The sequence below is a fragment of the Squalius cephalus genome, assembly GCF_949319135.1.
Source record: "Squalius cephalus genome assembly, chromosome: 23".
In the NCBI taxonomy this organism is placed as follows: Eukaryota; Metazoa; Chordata; class Actinopteri; order Cypriniformes; family Leuciscidae; genus Squalius; species Squalius cephalus.
Genome location: NC_137144.1, coordinates 11,499,570 through 11,512,937, shown reverse-complemented (window position 1 = coordinate 11,512,937; position 13,368 = coordinate 11,499,570). Strand labels below are relative to the sequence as shown.

The 13,368-nt window shown below is 35.6% G+C and overlaps 1 protein-coding gene across 2 annotated transcripts in view; it reads left to right on the top strand.

Annotated features, from left to right (window-relative positions):
• Positions 1–4,898: 4,898 nt before the first annotated feature.
• Positions 4,899–13,368, top strand: part of banp (BTG3 associated nuclear protein) — a 47,713-nt gene continuing 39,243 nt past the window's right edge. For both annotated transcript variants that reach the window (XM_079860007.1, XM_079860006.1), the window contains exons 1-6: positions 4,899–5,008; positions 7,093–7,174; positions 7,724–7,806; positions 7,914–8,113; positions 10,396–10,497; positions 10,672–10,835. In XM_079860007.1, the coding sequence (XP_079716133.1) occupies positions 7,099–7,174; positions 7,724–7,806; positions 7,914–8,113; positions 10,396–10,497; positions 10,672–10,835 (625 nt within the window). In that variant the 5' untranslated portion in view covers positions 4,899–5,008; positions 7,093–7,098. The remainder of the gene's footprint in view (positions 5,009–7,092; positions 7,175–7,723; positions 7,807–7,913; positions 8,114–10,395; positions 10,498–10,671; positions 10,836–13,368) is intronic.

Here is a 13,368-nt window from a genome sequence, read left to right as displayed (position 1 = left end):
ACCTGCATTGTGGTTTATTATTTAATACAGTAGTGGCTGAAAGGTAATTTGATATCTTCACCCTCTATTCAAATATTATGAATAACAATTTTGTGAAGATTTTATTAGCATTTTACGTAGTTGTGCTTAAATAGGTACCGGCATGCTTCCGTACAGCACCATGCCAAATTAAAGGATTACAGTAACGAATGCTACTGTTAATGCGTTATTCGTAGCAACCCAAGATTTATTTAGTGTCTTTCCTGGAATGGGCAGTTTGCGACTTTGCGTGAAAATCAACATACAATAGCACTGGTATTACAAAACATTCAGTCGCACATGCTACTCAAATACATGTGCCACAAACTGACTACATGATTGAAAACAATATTACCGACTTTAATGAGCTTAATTTACATTTAAAATATCAAAAAGTTAAACCAGTTTTTATCAGTTTTGTTTGGTCCATCATTTATGCTAAATCACAGTAATGTATATGGACATTCACAGTTAAAGGAGAACTCCGGTCAATTTTAACATTGAGCTAATTTTTTTGTACATTTGGAGTGAACACGGTGAATCTGACTGCAGTAGATGTGAAAGATATGAATAAAAATGATGTTATTTAAGCCAGCGCAAATACCTTTGTTTACATCCTGTTTTTCGGTTGAAGTCCAAAGTAGTCGATTTCAGTGTTCACACGCATAGGTTTAATACCTATGATCACGCGCGTGAACTCGGCAATCGACTACTTTGGACTTCAACCGAAAAACAGGATGTAAACAAAGGTATTTGCGCTGGCTTAAATAACATCATTTTTATACATTTCTTTCACATCTACTGCAGTCAGACTCACTCGTGTTCACTCAGAAGGAATCACTCACATTTTCTGTGCACTTGTAATGACACATCAAGGATGTTAAGAGGCTAAAAGCAGGTTTAAAACTTGCCCCATTGAAGTCAACAGGGTGCAAATTTTAAAAATAGAATAACTCGGTGTAGGCAACATCGATTTTTGTCGTTGTTCTCTGTATTGACAGCACTCCAAATGTACAAAAAAATGAGCTCAATGTTAAAATTGACCGGAGTTCTCCTTTAAATACAATAATTCTACAGCAGCTTACTGCTAAATCACAGTAATACGATGGCATAATTATGACCATAAGAAATACAGTAACTTACTGTGAAAGTCATGCAACTGGTAACCTGCAATTTACTGTAAATTTACAGTCAAATAATTAACTGTAAAGATTAAACAGGTCATGAACACGTCAAAGCGAATGGGGCATTGAGATGCAACACGCTACAAAGGATACTTCAATAACATACAGCATCATCATGCACCCGTTCAGAAAGACAAATGTTCATAAAGACAAATGCAACACAATTAAAAGTATTCCTAATATGTTGGACCTGAAACATGCCTTCACAAGAACCAGTAAGAGCTGCGTTTGTGATGTTTGAGTTGAGGGAGGCGCGACAAGCGAAAGGGGCGTTTGGATGTTTGAAAATATGCTATATTTTTGTAATTCCGCCACAGAAAATACATACTTCACCTTTAAAGAAAGATAAAGAACACTTTACCTTATTGTAATCATGTTTCAGATCCTGTTTTCATAGATGCCACCATTCGTGTCACATGGTCATGACTAACCAGCTCTCTCCTTAATAATGTGTACAGAATGCAATGATGTTATACGGGATCCAACTAAACGCCCGGCGTTAGAGCAGATGTTACAACATGAATGGATTAGAAATGATCTGGAGAAGTTCAGGAGATTCACTCGATCAGTGATTTCAGGTGTGAGGAAGTGTAACAGACAGAGTAGGATTATTATCATTTATCTTCAGTTCTGGATTATTTGTAGTGAGGTTTTCAAATTTGTGTTCATTGTAATGTTCTTGTTATAGTCAAGTCAAGTCACCTTCATTTATCTGGCGCTTTATACAATACAGATTGTTTCAGAGCGGCTTCACAGTAATAAACTGGAAAATAACAGAATCAGTGATGCAATTGCAAGAATTCAGTTCTGTTGTACATCAGCTCTAAAAAAAACATCCATGAGTTCATAATCTTTGTATTGGATAGCAAATAACACACTTGCTGTCGTTGGTGGAGGGCTTGAGCTCGAGACGTGGCCTGAAGTCCAACCCCATCCTGACAGGAACTCAAGCCGCCACACCAGAGATCTCAGAGCCGGTCCACGTCTGAGCAAGAACATGAGAGACTGCAAGACATCAAGTCATCACTGTTCCTCAGTTTTCAGCATTTGAATGCTTGGTTTTGAGTATTTCTGTTCCTACTTCTACAATCATTGTCTACAAACCACCAAGACTAAGTCACATGCAGTTTTTATGTCAGAATTTGCTGACTTTCTGTCAATGTTGACCCTGAAGTTCCACAGAATTCATATATTGTCTGGGATTTCAACATTCATGTCATGTACAACAGCTAAGGAATTTTTATCGCTACTTGACTGTTTTAAATTCTCACAATTGGTAACTGAACCAATTCAGAATCACTGCAGAGGCCATACTGAATCTTGTTATTATAAATGACTCATTTGTATCGCAGTTTTCATCTGTTGACCTCGGACTGTCCGATCACTCAGCTTTCTTCTTTCATTTGGAACTAGATTATTTTTGTGTGCCTACCATTCGAACTAAAATTTCGGAAGTGGAAATCTATTGATCAGGCAGTTTTTTTTTTAATTCTGTTGTTTCCACTTTAAGTAATCTGCACTTTACGTCTTTGAAGGAGAAAGTCTCACAGTTAAATAACGCTCTTGCTGCTAATCTAGACTCTTTTGCTCCTCTGAGGTCACGCAAGGTTACTTTTGCTCGCTCTGCTCCATGATGGTATAATGACAATCTGCGCACTAAGAAGTAGGGCTGCACGATTAATCGTATTTTAATAGCGATAACGATATCTGCCTCTCTCGATTCATTTTAAATAATCGTCACAATATTTGCACAGCTCGTTACTTTCCTGAAAATGCTTTTTTTAATTTGACATTTGTGTTATCTTGCATTGGAAACAAGTCTACACTAGCATTGATGTTTGTGGTTGCCATATGTTCAGAAACATTGCAAGTTTGCGTCCTATGTTCAATTTTCCTGTAGTAGAAAAGCTGATAAAAATAAACTATTACGCCCTTTTAGCTGGAGTTTCTAAAGCCACACTAAACAAGCTCCAATATGTATAAAATTCAGCCACAAGGATCTTAACTGGGTCCAGGAGATGCGATCATATTACTCCAGTTTTGGAATCCTTGCATTGGCTCCCAGTCAAGATTATGATGCTCACATATAAAGCATTGCACAGCCTGGCACCACGTTGTTTAACAGAACTGTTACATCCCTATAATCCTAATCGCAGACTGCACTCCTCACAATCGAACTTGCTGGTTGTTCCTCAAACACGCTTAAAGGAGAACCCCGGTCAATTTTAACATTGAGCTCATTTTTTTGTAAATTTGGAGTGCTGTCAGTACAGAGAACAACGACAAAAATCGGTGTTGCCTACACCGTGTTATCCTCTTTTTAAAATTTGCACCCTGTTGACTTCAATGGGGCAAGTTTTAAACCTGCTTTTAGCCTCTTAACATCCTTGATGTGTCATTACAAGTGCCCAGCCAATGTGAGTGATTCCTTCAGAGTGAACACGGGTGAATCTGACTGCAGTAGATGTGAAAGATATGAATAAAAATGAAGTTAATTCAGCCAGCGCACATACCTGTATTTACATCCTGTTTTCGGCTGAAGTCCACAGTAGTCGATTGTCGAGTTCACGCGTGTGATCATAGGTAAATAACTAACTGCGCGAACTCGACAATCGACTACTGTGGTCTTCGCGTACGCGTAAAAAGTGAAGTATAATAGAAAGATTTAAATTTAAATTTATTCTTGAAGCTTATAGGAATAGTACCCAAAAACAAATAAAAAAATTCTGTCATGAAACTCTAGATGGCACAGGTTGATAGGTGCGTAAAGGTGCACTAAGCGTATTCTGAGAAACACTGTTGAAAGCACAAAACACACTAGTAGCCAATCAGCAGTAAGGGGCGTGTCCACTCATGAGGGGGGAGGTCCACTATGCGCCGCTCACGCATCGCGTGTACGTGAATTTGGGGGTGGAGCTATCAAGATCAGGGTGTGATGCTTTTGGTTAGGGGCGTGTTTGTTTTGGTGATTTCAAATCAACAGCAATTCTCAGAAATCGCTTACTGCACCTTTAACTCAATCTGCTTGCAATCACATCACTCTCTTTAGGGCACAGCTGATTGGTTTCTGCTGTATCAGTACCCAATGAGCTGGCATGCTTCTTAACACTCAAATACTTTGTTAGCATTTTCTGAAGTTGCAGAACGCTTTCAGAAACCCTCCACCTTTCGCAGCTCTACCTGTATCATTTTGGCATGAACTAAATATGCAAGACTAGTCTTACATGTCACTGTTTATAACACAGGGCGTTCATCCTTTGCTGGGCTGCTTTAAAAAAGAAATTGGCATAAATTAAGAGTATACCCACTTCTCCAGGCACCACTGCACTACTGTTGGAGTCCATTGTTTTATTTGCAATAATAACACAATGAAACATGCCAAATTGTGTGGATGTAATTTTTGGCCGGGCTGTTATACAAAGAAATTATGAACATGGAAAAACAAGAGAAAACCAACAAAAATTTTATTGATAATGTTGCAGTCAATGTTTGCTTTTTTTTTGTCCAAAAAGTCATGGCACATGTAAATATGTCGTTTTACATAATTTACATAAATACATAATTTACATAATTTGGACGCAAATACTCATGCAGAGGCAGAAAACCTTTAGATGTGATCTAAAAAAAAAGAAAGAAATCATAAACTTTCAAACTTGTGTGTGGCTGCAGTACTGAACACGGCCACAGCCTGTGCGCATGCGCAGTAAGAACGGCGAGCGGCGCTCAATGCTCGGGTTTTTCTCTCGCGAGGAAGGACGCCATTATCGGAATCCTCACAAACAACACGAGAATTCATCATTCACACGGTAATATAAACCATTCTGACACGCGACACCTCCAGCTCTCCGCGCGCGTCCAAAATATGGCGCTGTGCATTAAAGAAATAACAATTTTTCTGCTGTTTTCTTGTCAACTGTGTCTTGCGTGCTATGAAGGGCACAAATGAGGCCTAGATGCGTTTCGCTGCTGTTGTTTTGAGCTGTTCGTTAGCTAGCCGAGGCTACATGAGCAGGTTAGCTGCAGTGTGCTAACTGGATTAAAGCACTGGCCCTATAATTAAACTGGTCAACGATTTGCGTCTTTGTCAAACAATTAATGTTTCATGATTTTTTTTTTTAAATCCCGGAGCGTCCTTGTTTTTTTTTTGCCCAAACACTGAGTGCTTAACTAGAGTTGAACTAAATTAACCTAGTTATAATCTCAGCAGCAGTTTCATATTAATCGAAAATCATGCATGCAAGTTACATCGTAAAAGTACCACGTTATGGACATGCCTTCATGCTATGGTGTATTGAGCAAATATTGCAAGTAAATGTGGTAGTCCATGCTTATAAAAAAAAGTACAATGGCACTACCTTGTATTTTGGACATATGAATATCAAATACCCTGGGACATGAATTTCAGTCAAAGTACCATGGTATTACTATACTATCATGCTACGATATCAACACGACTGTGCAATGGTACCACAGGACTTTTTAACTATAGCAATGACTTTTCAGAATAGTTATTAAATTAATTTATATATATATATATATATATATATATATATATATATATATATATATATATATATATACACACATATATATATATATATATATATATATATAAACAAACAGAAACTTTTTTTTATTCACTACAATACTAATATGTAGTATATATACTTAATACACACACACACATAGATATTATATTTATTTATATATTTATTATTTTTTTATATATATATAAACAAAATTTTACATTTCTATGAATCTGAACTATATAGTGAGTATACATTTTTGGAGTTTTGCTCAAAATAGCCTATTTTATTGAATTAAAAATTGGAGTATTAAAAATTCATAGTGTAGGGACCCTGAACTATTTAAAAATGAAATACATATTTTAAAGATGCTACTAGTAGGAATAGATCTGAAAGAGAATGTGTACCAGGCACTAGTTCATCATATTTAATTATTATTGTTGTTATATAACAATTATCATTATTAAAATTTGTGTAATTATTCAATAATACTTTATTATTGTATTTATTTAAATTTTTTAGTTAAATATTATTTTAGATTATTTAGATTTAGTTAGATTATTTATTTAATAATGTATTTTTTTATTTATTTAAATATTTATTTAATTTTTAATTATTTAAATTATAAAAAATATTTTTTAATTCAATTTTTTTAGTGTCTCCAACAAAATTGCAATTAATCTTTTGTGAAGTGAAATAGGCCTATGTAACAAAAATAAAATGGAAACAACAAGTGAGGTCACCTTCAGTACCACATCCCCCCTCAGGGGGTCCCAGCTGTCAGATTTTTTGTTGTTGTTGTTGTTGCAAGGACACAATGGTGCCTGCAAAAATCCAATATTTTATCTTGTGGTGTCTTGAATATAAAATGATATTAAAAACACTGTCTTTGAAAATGCAGAGTTTCTTTAAAAATGTATATTCCCTCCCAAAATAATAATGAATTAGCAAATAATTGATATCAGTGTTATTGTAGTATCGATATTTTTTTCATTTTAATTTTAGATCAAGTTTTAGTAATTTTGTTGTGTGTTTTTATCATTTTTATTAGTTTAAATATGTCTGTATAGTTTTTATTCATGTTTATTTTAGTTTTAGTTTAAGTTGTTTTAATACATCAAGTTAAACGTAATTAAAAAAAAGAAATGTTGCTTAGGAAAATATCTGGAAAAAAAAAAGTTTTTATATATTTGAGTATATATATATATATATATATATATATATATATATATATATATATATATATATTTTTTTTTTTTTATTTCAGGTAACTTTTTTTTAATGGTTTCAGTTGGCTATAATAACCCTAATTGATACAACACAAGCCACCCCAAGTTTACCAATGACATCTTTCTGAAATGCAGGTTTGAATGATGTCAGAGCAGGATTTGGTGGAGATAGTCCAGATCGCAGTGGCGGATTTGAATCACGAAGGACACCAAACAGGTCAGTCCTCCTCGAAATCAGAGAAACATCTGCGTAATGGGTCATGCTGGTAGTGTTTGTGGTAGGGATGCACAATATATCGGCCACCATACTGGTATCGGCCGATGTTCATTTATAATGTTATCGTTTTCGGCCCGATAAGAAAATTCGGCTGACATCTTAAAGCTGACAAATAATGTATTATTTCCTTCAGCTGAGACACTTCACATGCACCATGATGGTTTTGATGTGCTTGAAATATGATTGGAATCACTTCAAAAAAGGAAAATAAAGTTAAGTGCGGCATGTGCAGCGCAAGTCTGTTATATAAGCTACATAAAATTATAATGAGCACATTATAATTGTGTGTTTGGGACATGGCTTTTAATGGTGAGACTTTTGTTTTTGTAATCAGGCACTCAAAAGTCATATCAAATTTGGATTTAGATTTATCGGCCAATATATCGGTTAACGGCTTTCAAATATAAAGAGTTCTCGATTATCGGTATTGGCCAAAATCGGTGCATCCCTAGTTTGTGATTTTCTGCTGTGCTTTTTTGATGAAATTAGATATCCTGGACAATAATGAAGACGCTGATCAACCAGGAAGGAAACGAGCCAGGATTGAAATTAGTCAAGAAACAACTATTAAGGTAGCATCTTAACATTGTCAATAGAGATGATCAGTTCATCTGGTACAGAATATATACAGCTTATGGACTTAGTTTTTTTCTGTATTTGTCTATGCGTGCGCTCCCAGTCGATGCTGATATCCATCAGTCAGGCGATCTGCCAGCGGCTGGACAGCATGGAGGCGAAGCTGCAGGTTCTTGAGGCCACCTGCCGAGGTTTAGTGGAGAAGCTGGACATAGTGATGGGGAAAAACCAGTTGAACATCCAGGTACCCATGGTGTCAGGGTCCCCTTTTGGAGCTACTCAGACCTGCGACAAAGTACGCTGGTAAGTGGACCGTAGAGGATGCCGGGTGTTTTATAACTGACTGTTTTTTTCCCATTTATTGAAGATGTTTGGCCTTTCATTTGGGGGGTTGATTCAAATAATAAACTGATGAAAACAGTTAGTGGTGAAATGTCATAGAAAAAGTGGGAAATCAAGTACAGTTGCTCTTTATATGGGATTATAGGATGATCTGCGTGACTGAAAACGCTTCAAATGCACTTGTTAGGTAAAATTCATAAATTATCATCTGATTTTCTTCATGACCGTACTTTGAAAAAATGAGAGAAGTAAACTACAAAAATATGAATGTATAAATATTTATTAATATGAATATGTACTCCATTATACCAAAAAATATATTCATAAATAAGTTGTATTTGATACATTTTATTTTACCATTTTAATTAAATGTTTATTATTAAATAAATATAATTATTAGAAACTTTTTTCAGTCATGCATTTTATCTTGTGATGGCTTAAAATAAACATGAAAACTTTCCTTGAAAATTGATAGATTTTTTTTTTATAACATTTTGTATCTCCCCAATTATAATCATGGCAAATTAGAACAGTAGTGGACTTTTTTAGGATTGATATTGTGGTGGAAAACAAAAATCTATCACTGAATAAGAGACAAACATTTCCAATATTTGGATGTATTTCCAATATTTGGTCTTTGTCTTTGATGAGGTTTATTTTCTTGCAAGAAAAGGCCAGCCATCGTACACTAGGCTCGTTCCCATTAAAGATTTGCGCAAAACTTTTTTTTTTCTTCTAAATGTCGACAAAAAACTATTGCGATAAGTCATTCCAAAAATCATGGCAACGGACTTTGGTAGGTTTATGTATATTTCAGCCACCGCACTGGCCATTATTATTAATCGAAGGAGACGTATGTGTGTGTTATCCAATCATTCATGGCAAGGAAAGACCGTTATACTTGAGAGCGGCACATATGTTTCTGGGTGTTTCTCTGCTTCGAGGTCTTGATTGTGGCAATTCTTTTAGGTTTAGAGTCCAGTATTCCTGTACTTCTTCTGTCTTTTATGAATTTAATAAAGAACTTTGTCTCGTATTCTGTCCAAACATATCGTGTCATCTACGTCAGGTGACCAAAAACTGTTTCCATTGCAGTTTTGCGAAATATTTCTTTTTCGAATTGCCTGAAAAACCCCCACCTCATGCGAGCGTCAAAACGTTTTTGCGATAAATGTGAGTTTTTGCGAAATTGACGTGTTTCCGTTGAGCGTATTTTCAATTCGTTATTTCAATTTGCGCAATTTGAAGGGTAATGGAAACGCGGCTATTCACACAGAGTGGCTGCAGAGTGTGACAGTGAGGGGAGGGCATCCTTCCTCTTTTATAGTTTTGACTCCCAGAATGTTATCTTTCTAGGCCAATGATGGTATTTTCAACCATACTTGGAACATTCTCAGACTTGTTCATCATATTTTATCCTTGAGTGGAGGCCCTCCTGTCACGGACCAACACTCTTTTACCATTCCAATACAAATCCACACACATCTTAAAGATAACATTTCTTCCACAATATCAAAACATGTTGTTGAATCCAGTTCAGAATAATTCACATCAAATAAGAACACTAGAAATGAATGCCAAAATAATGTAACAAATGCCTTTAAGATCATCAACAAAGGATATGGGTAGCTTTTTCTACTCCCTATTAAAAGTTAATGAGCACAGTTATTTTTTTCTTTCCTAACTATATAAAATTTTTTGGCTAGGTGCATTTTATTATGTTTATTATTTATTATTAATAAATGCACATACATTAGGATGCACATACATTAGTATTCTGTCCAATACTGAAAAGCTGATCTTTCTTTTTTTTTTCTTGTCATGCCGGATTCTCAATTAAAAATTAAAATTATGCATTATTTTGTATAAATAAATAAAATCTAAAATCAGTCATTTTAAATGCTGCAAATGAATTTAGGAATTTTAGCATTATAATGCATTGTATGAAAAATGGATATTTTTATTTTAAGATTGGCTAAAGATTACATTTAACAGCGTTAAAGTTTAAGATATAAAAATAGAGAAAATGAGCTGCACAATTAAATATATAGTAATTACATTAAAAAAAAAAACTTGAATATTTGCCTAAAAGCATTATGATATTGATGTATATTGAGCATATGTATTATGCTACTTATTATTATTGGAACAGACTTTTTTGTGTCGCCACCCACCAGTTGAGAACCACTGATATGAAGTTTTCAGGGTTTATAAAGATGGTAACAGTGAGTCTTTGCTCTCAGTGTTGTTCCCCAGACAAACGTTATAGTGAGTGGAGACAGGCCGAAGACGCGGGAGGAAACTTCACCACGTGCATCGGACTCTTTAGAGAACCTACTCAGCAAGTGAGAACAGATTGTGTTTTTTATGCATACATGAAATAGAAATGTCTCCTGTGTATGCAAATCTATGCATTATGCATGCAAATATACTGAGAAGCCGATTTCTGGATCTGTCGCACAGCTTCTCACAGTGAGGACAAGCTCTCGGTGTAATGGTGCTTTATTTTTTTGTTGCAGTACCGTTGGGCGAGGAAGACAGAAAACCATAGTGCTGAAGGTTCCAGTCCATGAAGAGATTCAGGATGATCAGGAAAGCGGTTCTGAAACGAGCGATTCGGTGTCCAACAGCGGCCAGAATCAGAATACCAACAACGTAACGCTCATCACTCTCAACTCAGAGGGTAAGATTCACAAATGGGTTGTGTTTTGAGATTGGTTTGTACAAGATGTTTTGGCGAGACATAATGAAGGTTAAGTTTGCAGATTTTCATTATTGGCCGGCTCCTGCGTCAGCATCACACGCATGTGTCGCGGTGCTCATGTGAACAGCGTCAGAGACTGACGTGGAAGAGAAGAAATTGTTGAATAAAGTCATTATATTTCTTTATTTTTGCGCACAAAAAGTGTTCCCTTCGCTTCATAACATTAAGGTTGAACCACTGTAGTCACCAGGGCTGTCAAAATGGCTGAAAAGCTCAATTCAAATTTCTTTCTTAAATATTAGCAAAATTCGAATTATATTTTTAGAGGAATTAGAGGAAAAAAGTACTGTATTGTCTCCTATGCCCACAAGAGGGCGTCAAAAACACCAGACGGTCAACTTGATCTGAAGCGAGTGGCGAGCGTTTTTTTTTTGGACAATGTTTCCAGCTGATGAAAACACACGCTCAGCTCTGATCGATGTGCAGGTATGGTCAAGTGTGTCGTTGCATGATTTTTGCCACCAACTGAGAGGGTTTCCGTCAGCAGTTCGCCTTTTCCCGCCATTTTTCTAATTAACAGCGCAGCCGCACCGCGCTGTATACTGGATAAGCTAACAAAAACAAACAGCGCCAGTTACGTCATCATCATGTCTCACGCGCCTCCTGACCATTCTTGACACACCAACAATTCGAATGTGTTTTTTATTTATGTATTTTTTTATTTGGCGAATATTCGAAATTCGCATTTTTATTTGACAGCCCCATTAGTCACATGGACTATTTTAACGATGTCTTAACTACCTTTCTCGGCCTTGAAAGTGGTTATAACATTGCAGTCTTTGGGGGGTCTTACGGGTTTGGAATGACATGAGTGTGACTAATTAATGGAAGAATTTAAATTTTTGGTGAACTATCCCTTTAACAAGAGTAGAATATTTAAAAAAAATTCTTAGAACAATTTGGTGTTTATGCAATACTCTTGTTAAGTTAATTTAACCTGTATCTCAACTCAGCAGTGCTTTCCTGTCAAATGTTAATTTCCAAGAAATAAACTTAATATTATTACTCACTGCACTTACTATTAATGTAAAACAATCGTAATTTAATGATTAAAATGCCTTTACGATGAAAAATCCCCCCAGCGCTACCAAATCAGGTGCTGGCGCCTCCATCTGTTGAACTTAGTTGCACCGGTGCTACGGCTCTCAAATGGTAGTCTGGAGGACGAGTCATTGATCTTATGAGTCTGTTATCCAGAAGAGAAAGACTGTAAATTTGAAATCTACTAAAAGCTAATTTTGTCAACACTAAGAAGTGCACTAGCATATAAACGTCCTCAAAGCTAACACACATGAACTAAAAGCCACCAAAAATTCCAATTTTGATTTTATGGCGTCTTTTAAAGGATATAATTTTTATAAGCCAATGGGAACCATTTGTTCTGAGTTCAGCACAAACACGGCCTCACAAGAAGAGCAACCAATTTGAACAATTATTGAAAAGGTTTGAAGACATGGAAATCTTTGAAATGCATCTGCACAAATAAGATGATCACGTGTGTTTTCATGTGTTTTGTCTGTGTGTGGTGGGGTGACTTTAAAGCATGGAAATGTAGCGCAAAAAAACTTCAGGCTTAGTTAGTGATATCAAAGTGTACTCAACTAAAGCAACATTTGATGATTAATAATATAAACGTGTTTTGACTATCCACTAGTACTCCCTCAACACATTAAAAAAGTGTTACATCAACAATGTTTCTTGTGTAAGCCGTCTGGCCCGTAAGTGATTCACGGATGTATCTTTTGTCTGGAGGAGGTCTGGGTTTAAAGGGTTTGTTTTGATTGCTTAACTTCTGCTTTTGCTTTTCTTATTATTTGACTGGGTTGTTTTGGAGTGGAGTCTGGGTTAGCTTGGTTAGTTCAAAGACGTTCCTCTGCAAATATTCACTCGTTCTCAGCTGTTTGTGATGATATTTAGTCGACGAATGGTACATTTTGTTCTTAAAAGGCTTTGCATTTGTTTGTGTTGTGTTGTTTTCCTCTGGCTTTAACCTCATCCATGGTTTTGATGTAGGGGAGTGGGGTAAAATGTGTCATCCCTTTAAACTAGCGAACTGTGCATCATTTTTGTCGTGACCATCTATTTAAAATGTGGAATTTTTTTACAGCTGCCTGTGATTGAGAGATTCACATGGGAATTTTTCTTTTCTTTTTTTTGCATGGGGTAAAATAAATTATGTAGATTATTCTTTTCATTTATGTTCTGTTCTATGTATCTCTACAATTTATTATAATATAATATAATATGTAATATAATTTAATTAATGCTGTCGAATCGATTAATTGCATCTAAGAAAAGTTTTTGTTTACATAATAGATGTATATTTATATATACAGTGCTATGCATAAGTTTAGACACCCATGCTAAAGTTGACTAAAAAGAGGAATAAAAAATCATCTTTTGGAAATTGAACTTAATGCCTTAATTAAAAAAATTAGGAAAAATCCAACCT